At 49.2% G+C, this 22,353-nt stretch overlaps 2 protein-coding genes across 6 annotated transcripts in view; one reads left to right on the forward strand and one right to left on the reverse strand.

The window, feature by feature from the left end:
• The window catches only part of LOC135908381 (uncharacterized), a 397,530-nt gene extending 387,355 nt beyond the window's left edge, over nt 1-10,175 (reverse strand). Inside the window, exon 1 of the mRNA XM_070539005.1 lies at nt 9,549-10,175. Within this exon, the coding sequence (XP_070395106.1) occupies nt 9,549-9,578 (30 nt within the window). The 5' untranslated portion in view covers nt 9,579-10,175. The remainder of the gene's footprint in view (nt 1-9,548) is intronic.
• Nucleotides 1-22,353, forward strand: part of LOC135908380 (major facilitator superfamily domain-containing protein 6-like) — a 37,441-nt gene that overhangs the window by 13,016 nt on the left and 2,072 nt on the right. The window contains exons 1-4 of one of the 5 annotated variants that reach the window (XM_065440156.2): nt 1,312-1,731; nt 14,089-14,195; nt 19,592-20,878; nt 21,333-21,485. In XM_065440156.2, the coding sequence (XP_065296228.1) occupies nt 14,108-14,195; nt 19,592-20,878; nt 21,333-21,485 (1,528 nt within the window). In that variant the 5' untranslated portion in view covers nt 1,312-1,731; nt 14,089-14,107. Of the gene's footprint in view, nt 1-1,311; nt 1,732-13,258; nt 13,388-13,467; nt 13,999-14,088; nt 14,196-19,591; nt 20,879-21,332; nt 21,486-22,353 lie in introns of those variants that run through there. The other 4 variants (XM_065440154.2, XM_065440153.2, XM_065440157.2 and 1 more) reach the window with 4 other exon arrangements.

Genomic DNA, 22,353 nt, shown 5'->3' on the forward strand with positions numbered 1-22,353 from the left:
AGTTGCATCCACTCCCCTCTAGGCTAACCAGTCACGCGCACTTGAAGTGTAATCTTCGATAGAAATGGATCCGGTGTGGAACCTGAAATGTTTATCGATATAGAGATAAGGGACAAGAGGCACTAAAGACAAAAATAACTTCAGCTATATTTACTCACTAAACATGTTGAAATGAAAGCATCAGATCAGGCGAATGCACAGTGTGGTGCATATACTTCTATAGCGATGTCACAGGGACAAACGCGATGCATGATGCTTTGCCCTCTCTCCAACCCCTATATTCCCCACGCCAGTGTGTACGGTAGCAAACTGGACAATCGCATCTAGTTAACCCTGCCTTTCCTCTCTCTCTCTTTGTCGAGGAAGCCATGGTGATGGCAGGTGTGTGCACAGAAAAGTACGACGCGTATCAAGCAACCTTTATGGATTCTGTTCACTCATTCTGGAGGATTGGCCAAAAACGAACACAGACCAAGTGGCGCATACAGAACGGTTAAATCAAAGAAAGCAATGTAAATCGAAAAGAACTCGGTGAAATATAATTCGCGATTTTATAAACCGACCGGTGTGCTTAAGAAATATCTGCGTCCCGACATTATATGTTAAAAAATTATGTACGAATTGGTGGATGCGACAGGCCAATTGGTCAAGAATTGGCAAGCACACAGTGGCACATACGGAGTGGATAAATAAAAGAAAGCAAATATAATAACCCGTTAGATTTAATTCTCCCTTCCATTACCACATCGGTGTTCTTAGTGATCCCTTTTAGCCGACATGTTATGCTCAAATTTTATATATTAAGGTAGTCCTTTCTTTTTTTCATTATACGCGAAATAGAGGTGGACACACTTGGTCAGCATACAAGCCGATTCGCGGGTTCTTCCATATAATCTTTGCATAAATATCTACAAATATATTCGGCGAGATAGCGACCGACCCAAAAACCAGGCAGCCAGGCCAAACCTGGGAAAGCATAGGCAAAGAAAGTCTCAGTATGTTCACCAACGACGGTCGAGAAGGCGTGCTTCCACTCCACGCGGCCAGGATATACATCCCAACGCGATTTCCCTATCAAGCGTTCTCCGAGTCTGGGTCGGTAGTGACCGGCCTCGCTACGCAAAATCAGACGCACACGCGTGTTCCGCCGTCGCGACTGAGCGATTGCGCCAGCGCACTGTGTCGACCCCGACACGGAAACTCGAGGAGGTTCATCCGTGCCGTCGCATTTCGCGACGCCGCTGCTGCGGTTACACCCGTCGCAACGATCATTGGCTGCATTCCGTTGGCGCGCGCTTTCGACACCTGCCGCCAAAACTTTGTAGCGGCGGTGGTGGTGGTCATGTTGCAGCAGGCGGGGTTAGCCTGGTATTTATGGCCCACAATTGTTCCGCATGAGCCTCTTATGAATCTCACTGTGTGAGTGTCGGAAGAGCCTCGTGTCTCGCATGAAGGCAATCAGCAGTCGTTGTGCCCTTTTCCTGATTGCCGCAGGCCCTCCGGGGAAAACGACTTCTTCAAAGGTTCTATGCGAAAGACCATTCATTTGCAGGCTGTCGACCATCGATTTACTTTCTGTGTCAAAATGTGGGCGTATCCAAATGTTCGATTTCGGCGATCTCACCACACAACGCACACAACGGGGAAGTGCATCGTCCAGTCTTGAATAACCAAGCCGGGGTGGACGCGGAGTCGGTTCGGATGCGGTACAACAGCGTTGCTTCTTCCCGAGTAAGTCCATGGGTCACACAGGCTGGGTTTGGAGCGTGGTGGATCACCCCAGTGCGATTGCGGATTGCATTCTTAGGATACTGAAACATATTTAGCGCTCTTACTTTTGGGACACATGTAAGTGACCGACATGCAAGAATGTCAGCTTTTTCATTTCCTTCAATTCCCACGTGGGATGGGATCCACTGAAATTTTACGTTAAATCCCTTGCTCATTAAAACTTTGATCAGTGCCAGATATTGCCTTGTAAACTTCTCGCGAGGGAGGCGACGGTGTAATCATTGTAACGATGATTCTGAGTCCGTCATCACCACGACGTGACGAGTAAGTGCGTAGCTTTCGCAAGGCCGTGGTAAAGGCGGCACTTTCTGCTGTTGTAGACGACAGTATACGCGATACAGGCGGCCGGATCATGACAAATCAAGGAAGGGTATGTAGAATGGCGCTACGCAGCTGACTGTGTGTGCACACAGCGACCTGTCTGTGTACACTTGTAGGCGGCTTTGCTCTTAGCTCTTAGCCTTGTTCTTAGCCTTAGCTTTCTTGCTCTTAGCCGCCGGAGAAGCCCCGCGCCTGCGGGGGACTCGCCCAGCCTTGACAGCTGCATCAGCAAGGCCTCAGATGCCAAAAGGCGGAGTGGAAGAGACTCTGCTTCATTATTAACCTTCTTGTTTGAAGCCGCCTGAGGAACTCCCATCGCCAAGTGAAGTCCCTTTCTATGCAATACCTCCAAGCGCTCGAATTGGCTCAGTGATGGTGATATCAGCGACAGCTGATAAAGAATGCGGCTTGTTGCCAGTGCAGCCTTCAGTTTAAACATAGACATAGGATTGTTTCCCCAAAGTACACCTGCCAGGCGACGAAGTGCGTTGACTCTTTGCACTGATGCAACCACAACACTTTCAACTGCACCTCGCCATAGTAGCTTGCTGTCGATTGTGATTCCCAGGAATCGAACATTAGTTGAACGACGAATTGGATGGCCTCTAATATTCAGCGATTGGCTAGTTGACTTGCGCCTCACTCCCGGGAAAAGCATGAAGGCAAATTTTTCCGCTGATAAAAATAGGCCAAGCGTCCATAAGTGGCGATCGATGACGGAGATTGCACCCTGAGCTACGCGGGCCCAACGTTTGTGCTGGTACCTGAGATCCAAATGCAGATGTCATCTGCGTAGATAAACTTTTTAACACCCGTTCAACCTACGTTCAGTGCGCCTGGAGGGGTGGCCATGGCAACGTTAAAAAGCAAGGGAGATAACACTTCCTTGTGGGACGCCGAGGGGAAATGTATCGCTTTTGGCTCATTATATTTCCCAGCTTAACCTGAATATGTCGCTCTCTAACAAATTCATGGAGGAATCGAAGAGCATTTCCAGAGACAATCAGGGCTTGGAGTCCGTTGTTGAACCAGTATGAAGCACACAGTCATATGCTTTGGCAACATCCATAAAGGTGGTGAGTGTCGAAATTCCGTCGACGCGATAGTGCTCGATGTGGCTTAGTAAGTCCAAGACACTGTCCTGAGCACTCTACCGTGGGCGAAATCCGGTCATACACGATGGCAGTCTATTTCCTTGCTCAAGATACCAAGTTAACCTCGTACACAATAGTCTTTCCATGAACTTTGATACTCATGATGTTAGCGATACTGGCCGATATGAGGCGAGGTTCTCAGGAACCTTTCGAGACTTGAGCACTGGCATCACCCATGCCGTCTCCCACGTTACGGACGTCTCTCCTGAGCTCCAGACGCGATTAAATATGTCCAGAAGGGCTCACCATCGTTCGTATGGTAGGTTTGTCAGCATTTGTTTGCTGATCATATGGGGACCCACAGCACAGCGTCTTTTTAATGTTCTAAGCGCCAAATCCAACTTGTGAAAGGTGAATGGCGCATTCGTCGCGTGGAATGATTGAGATGCCAAAGGGTTCGCCATTCCTGCTGATCTGCCATATGTGTATACATGTGCAAAATCTTCTGCAAGGGTTGGTAAATATTTTCCTTGTTTTAAAGAAACTGCTTCGAATGGCTTGTGTGAGCGAATCTTTTCGGGATAGGCTATTGATTACTCCCCATATCCTTGTCATGGGAGTAAATGCCGACAAGCTCTCACAGAAAGCAGCCCATTGAACTCGTCTTAACCCTTTTGTGTGACGAGGGATGACAGCGTTTATCCTGTTATATTCAGTTTTCGCAGAGGGATTTCCCTTTTTTCTCATTAGTTTCCGCTCTGCTTTCCTATGCGCTGCGCAAAGATTCTTTAGCTTCAAGTAAGGAGTATGGAAATAATTTCGCAGTTTAAACACCGCAGTAGCCACTCTCTTGCTCCACAATATATCTGCGAACAGCTCACCAGGGGATTCATCCAACGCTTCTCTGTATGTATCCCAGCGTGTCACAGTACAGAATTGTCGACCAGCGAAAATTGGGAAACACCGTGGTGGTGTCTCTACGTAGTCGACAAACTCGTGCCTTGAAAAGCAGAGGTTAATCTCCGGGCGCTCAGACTTTGGAGCAAATGTGAGAATGACAGAGTCAGTGCGCCTTGACTCCCATTCAGATGACGAGGTTTGGACCCGATGGATGATTCTTCTCACATGGAATACTCCTTGAGGTCTCAAGTAGGTGAGCACCTGTTCATCCGTGTGCCATTTCGGGACTCCCCTAACAATGAACGTGTTCTTTCATGCAACTGTATAGAACACGGGCAGATATGGCTATTCCACCGATATTGGTCTCTGGAAGGACCGTTAGCTTGTCTGTCTCTACATCCAAGAGCAATGCTCCCTGCGCTGTGAAATGGCTCTTGACTTTGGCTCCACCGAGAATCGTTTCAATCTCAGAGTATAGAACAATAGGGTTCACTTGCCTCAAATCAGTTCTTTCTGACGCTGCAGGGATTACCAGAGGAATGCTCACAGAGGAATGTCTTTACGATGGCGCACGATTCGGAAGCCAGCCTCGTCCATATCTATGTCTGAAAGGTTCGCCTCGTCGTGGTCCCTGATGATGTCTACTGGTCCTCAGATTCCTCGGTGTCTCGTCGCTTGCAGTCAGGCAGGCTTGTACAAGCCAGCTGGCGTTTCTGACCCGATGTCACCCCTTGAGAGGTCATGGCAGAGTGCTCGTCGGTGCCAACCTGGGTCCTTCAATCAGATTGTGCAGCGACGGATGGCGCAGCACCCCTCGGTCTGCGGTACGGAAAATATCTTTTCGAGTGCTTGGGAAAGCGGTGTGCGCGATTCGTCAAACAGCACAGGACGGCTATGCCGTCTTCAATGGCGCAGCTTAAGGAGCAACATAATATCAGACACAAAACTAAGTGAAATAACAGATTTTTCTTTATTTTTAATTAATCTTATAAAAAGAATTCATTAAAATACAGTTTACCTTTGCGTGATAAATTGGACGCCAGGTGGCGAACGTGTCGATGTCGATGCGTGTTCATGCTCCAGTGCGCAGACTTGTGCAGAAAAGAGGCTGTCTTCTAATACTCCAGGATAGATAGATTTGCTTTCCGGAACGATTTGGAACACACCCAAAGGCTTAGAAGACCTAGTGGAGTACATCAGAGTATCCTGAATGATTCGGTGCAACATCTGTTATTAAGTGGCTATAGTTTCGGTTTCAATACACCGGTGACGGATGTGTCATGACGCCATGATACATATGCTCACTCCGTTCCCGCCATCGTGGTGCCTTCCACGCGTGAGCGCAGTCGCAATAATCGTGCGCAACATCCTAGTTTGCATATTTCGTGCGTAACAACGTCATCCTTAGCCTTATTGTTTCCCAACGTGAGCAAATCTCCATGTGTCATGACGTCACGATAATGTCAATTACGTTAGGTTTGCAAATGAAGACGAACTTCAGTGCCAAATGAGATATTTTTCCAAATGTTTTCCAAACTTCACACTTGCTGGATAATTAACATTCTTTTTTTTTTTGTCCCGTGCAGTATCTCATAGGTTTGGTCCCGTTTTGTAACGTGGGGACAGTTTAATTATTCAGTCTACCCAAGATTGGAAGAACTTTCGCATACAGTCGCAGCTGTCTAGTGCACGTATAGGCTTTCAACCCATGCGCTGGTAGATCTTCGAGAGAGCACTTTCTGGGTACATCATGCTCTGTGTCCCTTAACAGCGCACAACCGTCCGCGCTCAGAACAATATGTAATGTGGTCTTGTCAATTGGGATTGATCGAGATTCTACGTTAGTGCTTGATGGAGACGCACCACTGTGGGCGAACAGTGAACCTTTACGCGCGCCTAACGCGTCATTGAGATTTCATCGCTGCGGGTGTTCTGTAAGCTAGGCGTAACATTATTCCAGATTTCCTTTCCCGCCGCGCTCCTGGGATTAGGCAAAAAATGAGCGACGCGCGCTGCAGCCGGCCCCCTCACCATTCCGCTTCGTATGATTGATGGCAGGCCCTTGCGCGTACTGGAGCTATTTTACCAGTTGTGTTTCCCATTGGCGCCAACTGTTCTCTGAATCGTTAAATTTCATCCGTCCTTTTACGGAGGGTCTTGTTTCTGAATTGTAATGTAGAGGCCGACATTTTGAGACAATTATTTGTACATTCTTTCCTGCCCTTCGTCAGTGGCTCGCACACCGACTTTATCGCCGCGGAATCGGTCGCTCGGCGCGACGAATGACTGAAAAAAAAAATGAAGTATAGAATCGGAGAGGAAGAATCAGTCCTTGTTATCTGCGTCGGCGAGTTGAAACACGACGGGCCATGCACACGGTAGCAAGTCGACAAAGCGACACCGTCAATGCCGCATTGCCGCTAATCGTCAGTTTTCAATGTCGATCACACGGATAGGTCACGTGATCAAGCTGCGATACTGCAGTATCTGAACGCTTCGTCAAAAATGCGGCGTACGGAATCGCCCCATTTTGTGTGTGCGCCGTGCGTGACACGGCTCAACAAAACAACCGGGTGTGACTCGCGCGCTCTCCTCCGCGATTTCAGCACCGGAATGGGCGGGCGGTTGCTTCAGAGTCGCGAGCTTCGTGAGTAATTGCGTCACTAAGGGCACTGAAAATGTCCTTGCGGATCAACTTCACACGGCGTGCCTGCACGATTGTGGTTTGGGTAAATGTATTCGGCAGTTTAAAACGACGGATGTGGGTGCGCCCAAAACCACGGTGTAAGAGGGAGAGAATTCAAGAGAGCGAAAGAAAGGCAAAGAGGCTAACCAGGTGCGCGTCCGGTTTGCTACCCTGCGCACTAAGGGAAAGACTGACGGGGGGAAAAGAGAGAAAGGATGGATCAAGGACAGAGAGAGAGAGAGCACCAGTCGCGCGCACCCTCGAAGGAGCACACCAAATCTGCAAAAGGTGGCAGAAGCCTGTGTACTTCAAATACTACAACGCCTTCGTTGCTTTCAGTTGCAGCGACGCGTACGGCCGTGGTCCAAGAATCTTGGCTTCCGAAAACGGTCTTGAATCTAGTTGCTTTAAGGCTGTACAGGCATGGACGCGCTGGACGTCATAATGAGAACAAGCGCATATGAGCTATTTTTTTTTTTTTCGATGCCGCACGCGTCGCAAGTAGATGTGGTAAAGATTCCAACGTGGAACGAGTATGCTTTCGTGAAAGCTACCCCCACGCAGAGGCGGCATAACAACATTGCATTGGAACGGGAAATTCCTGATGGCAGTTGCAGCTTTAAAGAAGGATCATGTGTATGTAGGCAACACTACGGGGAACTAGGAAACGACGAATAAGAGTACGTGACGAGCCAGGAAATAGACTCCCCTTGCAGCATCGGTTCTTGGTATAGTGGGATCGGGACCCCATGGGTGCCTTCATAGGCGAAGTCATTGCCAGCAATACCGGTATGTGCGTACTGGCAGCCACTGAAATAGCATGTCGCGTCCTTTCTCCCGCGCTTGATGGTGATCATTTACCTCCTGTACCAGTTGCTCGTGACTCCTGATAAACGTACTCTTTAGGTGTGGACATGTCGCGACGAATGCCGTCACAAGAGCTTCCCGATAACGTCCCTTCACGCTTCCCTTAAACAAACCCATGATTCCCCACCCGGTGAAAAAAAAAAAAATCGGCGCAACGTCTCAGCGAAAAGTAGAACGAAATGAAATGGCCTCGTCGCCATGGCAACTGGCAGACAGTCCACTCGCTTACAGCTTACGGGACCGGCAAGAATGTTTGCGCCCTCTCAGTGGCCGGGGCGTCGTTGTCTTCTACGCATAGCGCTATTGCAGGGTGTGACGTCTGCGCAAGTGGCAAAATTGGATGGTGCCTAATAGTCATTTGCGGGATATGTTTGAGTAGCATGCCAAAAGCACGTATTTTTAGCAGCTCTTAAATCGTATGTTGACGACGAAGGTTTGACGAAGGAACACAGCCATGTCATATTTTATTCGTGGCGCAATAAAGAGGGCGTGCCAGAACAGCGGTAATTTTTCCATAGAAAAGCAATGCCGCCTCTCATGGGACTGACCTGGACATGGACTTACATGGGACATTATTTATCAGGCGTTCCTGTAAGGCGCGCTAGCCACGCCTACAGATTATATTTTACACCGCGCCTAGAACACGCAGCGTTGCTGAAGTATCCTCAGTGCGCTTTACATAGTTTATTCGGACATCCTCTTAGGCTGATTCACGCGCTCAGTGTCTCGTCGAGGTGAAATTTGTAAACTTGCGCAGGTTGAGAAAAGCCACAACAGTGTATTTGCATTCAACCATATATGTTACTTGGTTATACACTGAAACGTGTCGGACGTCGTCTAGAGATTGTCTAACCGCGGTAAGATTTCAAAATGGTTAATTAATTATCAGAATACAAAAGAGAAATTTAAATGTCGCGTTCCCACGTTGCAGCCATCTAGGCGAGCTCCGCTGCCAACACGGACATTCTCTCCTGCTGCCTCGGCAAGAGTCTGCAACCGACATCCCTCCACTGTCTTTTTCCATACTGGTGCTGAGGGACAGCGTCACGTTTACGTCGCGAGCGCCACTCTTTTTCTTTTTCTCTTCCACTTTTTGTTGCACGGCGCACTCTCACTGGCAGTACTGCACGTTCTGCATTTGACGATTTGCCGAGGTCACTTACAATAATCACCGACGTTGCAGGCAGTTAGTCTTACGCAGAGGCATTTGTGCGTGTGACCGTGATTGCTTGGCCGAAAGCACGCCTCCCTCGAGAAGAAGGGCGCGTTTGTTTATGTTTGAACATTCAGCTCTTTTCTCGCCGTGCAGCCCTTGGATAGTTTGCAGACAAAGTTGCCACCGCTTAATCCACGCGCCAGGGTTTGTCTACTTACAGTGCTAAAACCTGCTGAGGTGTCCTTTAACACACAAACGGGGAACCGAACCAACGAATGTGTATGCACACTGCGATTGTGAAGTTCATTCTCTGCAGAATACGGCGCGTGAACTGCACAATAAGCAAGTGCACCCGCAGGAAAATGCATACGCACGACCACCAAATTAACCCCAAAAGCTGAATTTATGCGTAATTCAGGCGCACAAACTAAAATTGACGAATACGCTGGGAAGGTCGTAATGCCAAGTTTTAACTGCAATTTTTAATTTCAAGTTATATTCACAGGCGCAGAAGAAATTCCGCTTTAGCCCGAAATCGCTGCAGTGCGTATAATTTTGCTCTGAAAAGAGAAAGTACATACCGTTGCAGATCTAAAAGTTGATCGCCTAGCGGAACACGTCACGTCCATTAACGTTATACACAAAACTTTCCCAACAGCGGCAGTTAGCGTGTTTGGTGTTAAACAGAATCCCTTGCAAAGCGCTGAATTACCCCAGCTAGAGCACCACTTACCTCTGAACTGCTGGTTACTTCGTGGTCCATTCTGTTATCCAACTTCTTTCTTTAGCCTTCTTTTTTCGGACGCAAAAACCATCACTCTGAGTTCACCAGCACACAGCGCCGTCTCCGCAGCGCCCCGACCAGATATGGAGCAATAGAGACTTCACACTTTGCCGTTGTGGAAAGGACAACTTGGAATCCACTTGAGATTGACACGAAGCTACATCCGACCACACAAATAAACCTCAGCAACTGGTCAAGGCCCTTGGTTACAGTCCGTGGTTATGGACAGCACAAAACGAGCGCGACATGGAGATGGGTAACTTATGGTGAGTTCGGGTTGTCGATCCGGTCCTCTAAATCGAATGGCAAGACGCTCCAGATCTGAGTCCGAGGAAGCACGCGACACGCGAACGGCGGGTCACTTTCCGGAGACAGGAGAGGGAAGGAAGGGAGGGCCGAGGGAAGCTTGCAGCGATGCCAGACTGAACGCCGCCGCCGCATTACGCAGCATTATAGATTATAGCATCACGGCGAGGGAGGGTGCAAGCCAGAAAAAAAACAGTAACGGGCTACGAAAGCGATCGCTACAGTGGCGGACGCTTGCAAGACAGTCCTATGTACGCCAACACAGCAACTTTTCGGCGTTATGATAACAAGCTGTCACTGCTTGCTTCCCGACTCAAAAGAACTGAAGGTGCCGCCACGGTGCCGCTTTCGAACGTGTCGCCGCGTCGCCATCGTCCGACAATGCCCGACAATGCAATTACAAAACAGCCTGAACAGCCTAGCCTACACCGACAGAAACACGCTGACGGAAGCTGCATAGCACCCGCAGTGGTTGCGTAGTGGCTTTGTGGTTGCTCAGTGCCTTACTGGCTTCGCGTCTAAGCACGATGTCGCGTGATCAAATCCCGGCCGCGGCCGTCGCATTTCGATGGGGGTGAAATGCAAACACGCCCGTGTACCGTGCACTGGGTACACGTTAAAGAACCACAGGTGGTCAAAATTAATTCGGAGTCGTTCACTACGGCATAATTAGATCGTAGTATTGGCCCGTAAAACCAAAGAACTTATTATTTTTTTTTTAAGATGCATAGCGCTTCGCGACCGAGAACAGGCTGGATCTCGCAATTTCTCGGGCGTCGTCGGCCGGAGCATTTCTGGTTGCTCCAAGTCGGATTTCAGCGATCTGAAATAAGCAACCGAATTTAGTTCGAGCGCCATTTTTTTGATCACCCGAATAATATGACTACCTGTGGAACGCTCCGAAACGACCACCCGAATTTGCCATTAGTAAAGTCAAATAAAGGGGTAGTTGGTTAGGATGAGGCGCCGGTCCGGACAAACGTGCATTTGTTTGGCGCGAAGCGTCGCATTTCGTTGCCTCGACACCGCGGACCTGCCGGCGAAAGTATACCCCAGCCACGCTGGCACATCACGCAAACAAAGTACGGTTGGCACGGTGACCACATTCCGTATTTAAAGCACGGCACTCACGCTGGGATTGCAGGAACACGGCTACTGCTCCAAGATATGCGTGCCAAAAACTGGCTTTTTAGTTCATTGTTCTAAATCCGATGCTCAGTAACCATTGTGCATTCTCAGGTGAGAAAACGATCCGCCGCTTTCTGGCAACGAGTTCAGACATTTGCGGTGAGGACGGCAGATGAGCGACTCTAGATCATCTTACTCCATATGCGTGGCGTTTCCAGCTCTCTCCATGCAGTACGTTCAGGTGGCGGGTTCTCGTATGATCACTTTCGCGAGATTCAGCCCATGAGTGCCAACGGAGCTTCTTTCTTGGGTTTTAACAACACTGGTGCGCATGTGCCCGTAGCGATTCACGCGAAATCTCGCGAAAGTGATCGTCCCCTGGTGTACTATTCTAGACATTGTCGAATTTGCAACCTGGTCGGTTCTGATTGGCCAAGAGGGCTGCTATGGCTTCTGCGATTGGCATTACCCAATTACAACCCAATTATAAATTACATAACCCAATTACAAACAGCAAGTGCATCTACCACAGTTGTTTGTAAACAGTTTCCGGCGACGAAAGCGATCTGCAGGCTCTGTTCACAACAGGGACACTCACACACATAATGTGGAAATGCACATCGCTCCTGTTTTCTCATCCCCCGGTCAGCAGCGAGACTGACTGAACCGCCTGGCTCAGGTCCTGGGATGTCAACCGACATATTGTACTGGGGGACTGGGCACGCCCAGGGTCTTACTTGAGCCCATTCCCTCGGCCACCTTCCCCCCCCCCTTCCCCCCTTTCAGTAAAGTTTATCACCACCAAAGCGATCCGACAGTATTGCAGTAGAACCAGTCGCGTAGCCAGAAATCTGTTCCAGGTTATGGGAAGGGGGGGGGGGGGGGGGGGTCGAGTAGGCTCTCGGTGTGCCACCCCCTGGCTATAGGGGGTGGCACTGATGAAAACCGCTCCGTTGAGAGCGAGGTTCCACAATCGATTCGCAATCACGGCCATGGTGGCCTCGTTCCGATGAGGGTGGAATGCAAAAAGCTCGTGTACTCAAATTTAGAGACAAGTTGCATAACTTTAACTATTTTTAGCAGAATGGACACATTTTGTTATCGAGGAGTTTGAATACATCCTATAACTGCTGGATTTGATGACGCCATCTTGAATGCCTGGGTCACGAAGCACTTACATTGCGGTTGAACTTGACGTTCAGCACGTCGTGTGCTGAAAAAGTATTGAAGACGCTGGAAATGAAATAACTAAGCAGGCTGTCAAATTATGCGTTAATGAATCAATCAGTCGAGACTTATAAACGTAGAGACGAGGTACAGTTCAGATACCAGGGTACTACCCCTGCCGGTTCACGCAATGCGTAATTAGTGAAATTTCATTTCTAGCTGCTGCCTCAACGTAGGTGCACTTCTCTTCTCCACCGGTTACGCATGCACGTGAAAGTTTACGGAGGCCCAGGATTTCTTTCTGGAGCCAGAACGTTTCACGCAGCGCGTCTGTTAGCTTGCTTTCGCCACGACGATTTGATGCACTTCAAGAAAGCACTAGCATGAGCTGTTAACTTCTATAGCTGCATTCCACAGCGTGTGCGCCGACCGCTTTTCGATGCATTTAAGCATTTCGCCCCCAGGGGCGATATGCAACAACGCCCATGTGTTGTGCATTGAGAGCACGTTAAAGACCCCCAGGTGGTCAAAATTAATCCGGAGTAACCTAATGCGGCGTGCTTCTTAATCAGATCATGGTTTTGGCACGTAAAACCTCGAAATTTAATTTTAATTCTTCAGCGTGCAGTGCATACGCGCACTACTTTAATCAACATGAGCATGCAGCAGGAAATTCTTTTTGCTCTGGCCATTCATGTTACGAAAAGCTTATTGGAAAAAAAAAGAGAAACAAAAGAAGCCGACAGCTATCGGCGGTCGAGGAGCGGCGACCCTTGTCACAAGTATCTTGCCACATAACGATAATCGTCATCTGTCTTGTCCGCATTTCCTTTCTTTGACGCCGCGAGCCCGGCACTTCCAAGTCACCAATGGCATGCGCGTTATCAGCATGACAGAGCATGTTTGACAGGAAAGTAGCGAGCGCAGCGGTTTCAAGAAAGGAAACGCAAGCAAGACAGATGACGATTATCGTTGTGGGGCAGGATACGACCCAAAGGGCGTACATTTGTTTAAGAGTGCAGTATTCGCTTGGAAACGGTTGCTCATGGTTTCGTGCATCATGAGAAATTCTCTATAGTATGTCCATTACCTTCATTAAATTCGACACTGATGCGACAGGCAGACCCGTTAAGCGCAGGCAGCTGCGGAGGGGCATGTGAGAGCCTTTACCGATTAAGGGATTGCGCGTAAGTCACACGCGCCATGTACACCCGGCCACAAAAGTTTACGGACCACGGTATCGCAGAAAACGTTCAATTTCCAAGCAGCCTGCAGAAGTAGCCAGTAGAACTGCATACGAAAATGTTCTTAACATAGTCTAGCCGATGCCCGAAATGCAAATACCAGGCTGCGTTGTGAGGTTGCGGAGATATTCCGCTTTTTCTCAAATTTCATGGTCCGTAATATTTTGTGGCCGGGTGTACAAAGCTTTCGACCAGAGTATTCGCCGATTCCGACAGCGGCTTCCGCTTGTTACATATACCTTGCTTGCTATCTTTTCGATAGTTTGTCGATGACATTTGTACGCTGTCGCCTAGCGCCCTTCAGCTACCACGCGGCGATGCGAGCAAGTGGTGATAAGCGTGGGGAAGCCGCAGTAGCAATAGCGACAACGTGCGTTCCGCCGAGCCCGCAAGCGCAGTTGTCTGAGCGCCCATGCTTGACACTCGACCGGCGAACAAAGCCTAGAGATTTTTCGCGCCAGCCGAATTATGTATGAGTGTGGTCGGCTTTCGGCCTGAGCGGTCGATGGGCAGTTGGGATAGTTCGAGCCTCGCTAGCACACTTACCTTCTCAGGTGCGGAGCTTTATTATCTTTTCGGTTGTTTTTCGTGTTAGCGTCGCGGGCGCATGTGCTAAGTACACCGGGTTTTCGTCCGCTTCCCAGAGACAAGCACACCGCAGCGATGGAATCCTGCTGGACCCGATGCCTACCGGCGTCCGTCAACAGGCAGCTGCTGCCGCTGAAGGCCCACTTTTTTCTCTACCTTGCAGGTACGTGGCGCGCACTTTTGTGTGTAGTTTCCCCCTTTTCGATTGCGTATGCAAGGCCACTGTCGTTCGCTGTGGTCGCTGCCTTACTGTGTGAGCCTCTAACGTTGACGCTGCTGTTGACGCTCGTGGAGATACTTTATATGTGACGTTGCGGGTCTGCTGAAGCAACCCAAGTGAACGGGAGCTGATCATGAAGTCCACAGTGTCGGGATAGCGTACACATTAGAAAGCCTAACATCGACAGAGCGTTGCTTCATGTAAAATCTGTTGCTGGTCATGTGGGGTTAAATTAGAACTTTTATGCAGCTTTCTGAGCGCCCACATTTAGCTTAGCGGTGTTTGCAGATCGCAGAACTATAATATGCGCTCTCGCTTTTCATATTTTTTTTCCTTTGAGCTTGTGTCTTCACCTAGGCTATTCGACGTCATGCGGGTCAACCGGAAACGCGCCGGCCGCGCCATAGGCGGCGTGCGTGGAAGGTGCGCGAGAGCTTAGGTGTACGTCTCGTACACGGGGCACGCCGGAACGAACAAACGCGGCTGTGTGTTGGTATCGGCGCCTAAACTGGCGCGGCCTTCGCGTCGCAAAGGTAGTTAGACATTCCTTAACATAATAAACACGCTTGTATCATTCTCTTTGTCTTCTGTTTCGCATTGTCTGATTTTTTTAAATCGTGCTCAGAGCTTCGATCGTTACATTTTTCACTTCCAGCGTGGTACTCAGGCTTTTGATTGATTGCATGCAGTTGATTCCAAGCTTTCTGTAGGTGCAGATCGCCGTCCTAATCCTTCAGCGCAATTAATTTCCACAATCTGTATGCGAATCATTTTCTGCAATTAGCGTGGCAGAATATATATAGAATAATGTTTATTGATAGGAAAGACGGAGGCCGACCTGAGCTAGTGCACTCTAGTCTGCTGCTCTGCACTGGGGAAGAGGGAAGGGGAGTTAAAGTACTGGGATGGATGATAAGAGAAGTGGTGGTGTATATGAGACAGTTGCCTTGCTAGAGCCGTTCGTCGAGCTTGGTGTCCTGCAGAAACTTCAACACTTTAGTTGCACGCCTTGAAGTTGCATGTCAGGCCATGGTCCGAGAATGGCTTCCTCCGACAGTGGTTGCCTGCCAACGCTGGCTAGGAAACTTTCTAACGTCCTTCGCTCCAGCATATATGCTGGGCAATCGCGTAGTATGTGTTCCAGTGTTTCAGGCATCTGGCAGCGTTCACAATCAGGGCTGTTCGCTTGGCCGACGAGGTGCGCGTAGCGACGGATGAAAGCAGCGTAGCAGAAGGGTCCTGTGTAAACACGCAGGCTAGTTGCATCTTCGACGCGCTCAAATTTCATGCTGCCCGAGCTGCTTTTCAGACCAAGTTGGCCTTGAGAATGTAAGATGACATAGTTTGCTGACTGCGAGATCTTTGGGAGCCTCGGTGGTTTCCTCGATTAAGGCGGACAAGACTTGGTAGTTTGACTTGCCCGAGTCCTCCGACTGTATAGAGTGGCACGCGCTCCCGTCTGTGTCGTATAGCTTGTGACCGTGAGCTTCATTATACACGACACATGTAGAGATTTGCGAAAAGATCAAATGTAAGTCTATCCTTTCCCGTGTGTTCCTGCCTGCACATTTAACAGAGCCTCTTTCTTTCTGCGTTGCTCAATATTCCGGAGGTAGCCACTCCATTCATGAACGACATTTACTCAGTGTGCCGAGCTAAACTTGTGGTTCTGCGGTACTCTGATGTTGCTGGTTTGTTAAAGTGGCCTTAGCGTGATCAAGAGTGCAGGTTCCGAAACGCTTCAATCTTTAGAATCCGTCGACTTGGTCATTGGCCGCAGTTGCATCGCTTCTAATCGTGATTAGACGGCTTGGTCGTGATTACGTCGCCTTGACTGCACTGGCCGTAGCGCGGGATGAAGAGACGAGCTCACGTTTGTGCAACTCACAACGCAATACCAAGTGGCGCAACATGAGCTTTTTAAGTCGATTTCACGGGCTTTCGAAAGCATTCGAAAGCACATGCTGCCTGAATAGCTCATCTTCCTCCATGCCGTAGTGGCATGTGTCTTGCTGTCTGCATCAGTCAGCCTATTAGATTGAGCCGAATCAAGCATCCGGCTAAGTCCACCTCCATCACAACCTTTCTAATGGCATAGCGCATAAACGGTGTGAGAGTTGCGGCGTTTCGCTTGCTGTTGCTCGGTGGAAGGCCGTAAGATATGGCTTTACACAAGTGCATCAACAGAAGGCCTTCGGGTCTTCATGGGCACTTTCAGGAATTAGTGACGAACTACGACGGTTTACTTCGTTTATGCCATCATTAAAACAGGTTGCTGAAGTAGCTGCGCGTAGCGTTCAAGCGACCTATATTTCTTCAAAAAATGTTCATGGTTGTGGCCATGTTCAGCGCAACTCTTTTTAGACTTTTTCTTTCTTTCGCTTGACAGCTGTGCCATCTGCTGCAGGGCACTATGTGCTGGAACTAAATATTTGCCTGTTGCTTTTGGGTAACCTAAAGCGCCAGTAAACCACAATCATCGTAATTGGGTAACTTAGAGTTAAGAGACATGCGACCGCTTTCCGTGGCATCGGTGACTGTACGAGAAGCGCACAGCTGTTACGGAATCGGTCCTCGCGATACGTTTTCAAGGCAGCACCGTTGCGAACGCGTATCGAACAACCCTGTATACGATTGGCTTTCGATTTCGCAGGAATTCGCTACCGCGCGATTGAAAGATAGCACTACTGGAACACCGCTACGCTCCTGATAACCACGGATGGAGGTGCGCAGCTTCCTTGTTTGACGTATGATAGACATCGGCCCTGCAATCAACGTTCGTGTCGTATGTACAGTCGCGATCAATTTGAAGGTGATCGCTCGAGCGGCGACCAAAACTAGGAGCAGCGCCACGTTACGTCATCACCGTCGGTCGAGAGGGAAACATCAGATAGCTCCCCTCTCTCTCTTTTGGTGTTCTCTGAAAAGCTGTCACTCCCGTCACCGTTCACGGCATAACCTGCGAATTCATTTTGATCGCGTTATGAGCTTTTGCACAGAGGCGTCATTGTTAGCCAAGATATGCATGAGGAAGCCACGCACACAGATCATTGCCATGAAAGGGAAACAAACACAAAAATGTGACTAGTTGGTCTTGGGGGTTATGGTTGCAGCCTGGAAGAGCATAATAGGGGAAGAAGGCAGCGCAATTTTTATCTTCGCACTTCCAAAATCGGCCGCTATGCTGCTTGGAAGGCCCGCCGGTCGATGCTCGCGCGATCACCTTCAAATTGATCGCGACTGTACAGTACTTAATGCGGCCCCTTTGCGTCCCAGTATTCACGCTAGGCAATCTGAGCTAAATTATGAGACTTCGATATGTGCCATGAAGCGGGCAACTCGCTGGTCTGCGAAGTATTTTACAGGCGCCTCTATACTGCCCATGGAGAAGCCGCTCTTTTCTGATAGATGCCTGCAGCAGTGACGGAAGTGGCTCACACCTGTAAACGGTGCGCATGGAGATGACCGCAGCGTTGCTCTTCTTCTTTAAGGAAGGACACTTATGGCATTTAATCGAATTTCCATGGGAACTTCTGTTCGAACTAACTTGTAAGTTGATGTAATGGGGTGAAATTTTGCGGCTACAGACGTGCTAGACCTAGATCATGTGATGTCTCGGCTGAAAATTCTGACTACAGACTTGTATTTTGTGGGCGCACGGAACCGGCTAGGCTCGCTGCCGTCCCAAATTTCGGTCTGTGCGGCCTTTGCGGAAACTCGGAGCCCTCCTCTCCCGCGAGTATGTCACGTCATCCTTCTTTCGTTCTCTCTTCTGCCCTGCTTTATAATTGTGTGTGTGCGTTTCTTTGCCCCGTTCCCCGAGCTCAGCGCAGCCAGATTGGATTCTATTCTGGTTAACCTCCCTGCATTCCCGCTTTTCTCACCCCGAGTTTGTGTTCCCTCGGCTGCATTCGCTGGCAAAAAAGCACAGGATAAACGCGGCTGCCGGGCGCATTTGTGAACACGACAGCCGTTGAGCTTCTGCCTTCCCATCAAATGGGCGCTTTGAGAACGACTCTGTGACACACCATGAACACAGAACGAATGCTTTCGAAACGTCTACGAAGCATTGGCTGAACTTAGGAGAGCGGGTGTTACTAATATGACTCAACAGCGCGTCTTACGCACTGTCTTGGTCTTCAGGACCTTCAGAAACGAACATTTAAGCTAGCTACGTAATTTCCACGGGAGTCGAATTCGGATGAAAGCTTTTGAGCACATTTGCAGCAACTAGATTTCCGTTGAACCGATCGCTGTAGCCCTGCAAGTAGGCTTTACATTCCCGGGTGCCCTGTTCCCTGACGGCGTGATTGACATCCGGTTTCATAGCTCTATGCCGAGGGGGGAATCTCGTACAGAACCTGTTGCTCACTTGTTGGCTTTGGGTGCCATCGTAATCGGGAAGTGTGGCTCGCGCACAAGGTCCATAAGTTCGACGTTCTAACAGTGCATACCGGTTCGGGAACTGAAATACTCGCAATATCTCTGAAAGTGTAAGACATTTGGGTATTGTGGCCTGATACTTCGCTGTAGTTATAATTATTTGTCTTCCAGAAGGCCCAGACATATGTATCACCTTGCTCCTTTGCGCGCCTCTGCCATGTTATCCCTTGCATGGTGCTGAAGACGCAGGTGCCTCACCTATGATCCGCCTAGTAGTACGCAGCACTTTATAAGGCCCTTTAAAGATATTCTTTAAGCCACTCATCCTGCGGACGGAGAAGACGGTTCGCTTGTTCACAAACGATGGCGCATACCCACTAAGACGTTGCATAGCACGAGCTGTGTCCCGGTCCGCTATCTTTGTTGTTGTGGTGCCACTCGCTGCCACTGTGCAAATATTGTGGATAAACCTTTTTTCCCATCTACCCGTAACAATATTGTGGAGTTTAACGTTCCCAAACTTCACGTTGGGTTTTGGGACACCGTAGTAAAGTGCTCCGCATTTATTTTAACCAACTGATGGCCATTTATCGAGCACGAGCGTATTGCCTTTCGCCCCCATTCAAATGCGGATGCCGCTGCCGGGATCGGACCCACGACATCGGGTTCGGCAGCAGAGCGCCATATCCACCGAACCACTGCAGAAGGCACAATGTCTTTGCCAGAGAATAACATGCGAGAAACTCTGACATCTTCGACTTCTTAACTTAATTCTGTTACGTGAGACTAAGTAGTCTGGATGGCGATCGTGGCTTTACTGAATGTACTTATGGCCTCGTTCTCTACGATACGTTTAAAACAATATGAAATTATCGCGTTGGCTAACGGTTGCGTATGAGTTGTACATCGACTGATGTCACGAATTTTCTCTTTTCGTGTGCTTTCTTTTTTCTCAGGACAAGCATGCGTGTACCCGTACCTGGCCGTGATCGGGCGACAGGTAGGAATAAACGCTGCCATGATCGCTGTCATCTTCTCCCTAACACCACTGGCTGCTGTCATCATAAAGCCCCTGTGTGGATTTGTCATCGACCGGACGCAAAACGCCACTGCCGTAATTGCCTTTCTTCAAGCCGTCTTGGTCGTCTCCCATGGGGTTGTTTTCTTCAGCCCCAGCTTCAAGGCCCACGCCGATAGTTCGTTCACCGGTTACATAAACTGCAGCTCTAGTCAGCTGATGGTATCGAACGCAAGTTCGGCCTCTAGCGTTCCCTCCGGGGCTCGTGAAAGCGCCCCGCTTTCCTGCAACCTGACAGCGATTGAAGGTGACTATTCAGCGAACATCAACGTCACGAGTGCCTCGCACACCCTGGTTAGCTTAAGTGGCCTGTCCGACATATGCACCAATGCGTCGGTTAACGAGAGCGCTGCCAGTGAAATTTACGCCGCCCTGCGCTGTCCATCCGATGCCACTCATTACGACGGCAAATTCTGGATCTACACCATTTCGGTCGTCGTCGCCTGGACGTCTTCGGCGACCCTGTTCACCGTCACGGATGCTGCCGTCTGCGAGCTGCTGGGCGACAAAGTGAGCGCTTTCGGGCGCCAGCGTCTCTGGGGCACCATCAGTTGGGGCGTTGTGAGCCCGCTGATCGGATTCATGATCGACGAAGCCAGTGACCCTTCCCACACCGACTACAAGCCGGGCTTCTATTTCTTCGCGGCCTTCATGGTCTTGGACGTACTCCTCATATGCTGCATGCCCCGCTTGCGTACGGCAGACTTGTCCGTGAACTTTCTCAGGGACATCGCGACCCTGTTCTGCAACGCCGAGATCGTGCTGTTCACGGTGTGGACGTTCGTGGTTGGCGCCCTCATGGGTGTGGTCTGGTCCTTCAGCACATGGTACTTGGAAGACCTGCACGCCTCTAAGCTGATGATCGGCCTGACCAACACGGTGATGAGCTTGTGCGTGGAGGTGCCGCTCTTCTTCATCTCCAAGACAATACTCGAGCGCATCGGGTACTACTTTTCCTACTCGGCGGCTTTACTGGCGTTCTCAATCAAGTTCATCGGCTACTCGTATCTTGTCAATCCCTGGTACGGGCTCATCGTGGATATAGCGGGCGGCACCATCTTTCCCCTTGCCTACTCCGCCATGACTGTGTTCGCCAAGCGGGCGGCTACACCTGGGACGGCTGCTTCGATGATGTGCATCTTGGGCTCGACTTTCGAAGGTCTCGGTGAGTGGTGTGCGTGCTCTTTTGCGCGTCCCTTTAGTACGTTTTAGAGAGCGTAGGATTGGGCGTATGAAAGTGTTTAGTCTTTCATGTTTGCTTTGGCCAAACGTAGATATGAAAATAGGCTCACCATGGTCATGCAACACTTCCTTGGTAACGCTACTTGTGTGGCGATGTACTGATATGAGCCTGGAAGCGTTCGCGTTGTTGAAATCTGCCAAGACAGTGCTGAAGAGGCCGATTAATGTTGTGTGCCTTTCCCTATCGCGCTGTTCTGTGTTCTTTTTTTCTTAGCAACACTGCGCTCAAACGAGCCCTCGTGTTTTTTTTATTGTTCCGGTTGATCACTTTGCTGTTACTCTAATGTAGTTCGTGAGTAGCTTAGTGTTCAAAGCAGCAGAGCGACGTAGCTCGATAAAAATGGAAGCCTTGACTGTTCATCGTTTTTTTTTTCCAGGTATCGCAGCCGGAAACCTGCTGGGCGGGATGAGCATCGACAAAATCGGCGCCCGGCTCACATTCCGCTATCTTGGCTACTTGTCTGCGGGGTGCGCAATTTTGTGCACTCTGACCTACCTGTGTCTTCGGTACCTGGGCGGTGGCCGTTTAGGTGAGCATCCTGTTAACAGTTGGGTGGATAGGCAGTAAGTTTCCACAATGAAGACACTTATTTCTCGGAAAAAGACGGTATTATATAACGCCATAAGCAAGGAAGACGTGTTCGTGCGCGCTTTTGTAGCTTGCAATTACTTTCCAAACCGTCGTGTGTTTTCGTTTTGCTTTGTGCAGCTGCTGTAAATGGGGAGGAGATCCTTGTTCTGTTCAGTTTATTCTGCCTAATTCTGAATGACGTCGGTGGGTAATAATTGCTGCCCTTTCTTAAGTTCTAAACGTCCCGTCGGGGGTTGTGAAAGGAAAAGGAAGTTGCATGTGATACAAACAGGATGTCAGGATTAAGCCAGGAAATAACCTAGTAAGTGAAAACACGTCGGAGCAACAGAGGCGAACTAAGCAAACCACGAGCTTTGCGCAAGTACGCATTTTTGAAGCCCATTCACGGTATTCACTTTAGTTTCATCTCGGTTTCACGTGCGATTTGGATCATGTCTTCCTAGACGTAGGCTAAATGACTCCTTATTCTTAATCAGATCTTAATCTAATCAGATCTAATCAGATCAGAACGTTAAGTTAAATTGATTACGAGTGTTTCTCAATATCCCTATTCACAAGTCAGTGGTGTATTTCACATTGGTGTATAACGCATCAATTTCATCCGCTTTACATGTATTATGGTGTGCAGTTTACAGAATAGTGATATCGTTTTTCATTGCCCTATTAGTTTCACACTTCATACTTGATTATCCAGAAATTTTGCAATATTGAAGATTTTTTTTTAGACAGCAGTCTGACGGGGCCTAAACAAAAATATTGGTTTCCTACAGTTTCCTACAGTCTCTATATTTTAATGGTTTGCTTTT

This window comes from Dermacentor albipictus, chromosome 5 (assembly GCF_038994185.2).
Source record: "Dermacentor albipictus isolate Rhodes 1998 colony chromosome 5, USDA_Dalb.pri_finalv2, whole genome shotgun sequence".
In the NCBI taxonomy this organism is placed as follows: domain Eukaryota; kingdom Metazoa; phylum Arthropoda; class Arachnida; order Ixodida; family Ixodidae; genus Dermacentor; species Dermacentor albipictus.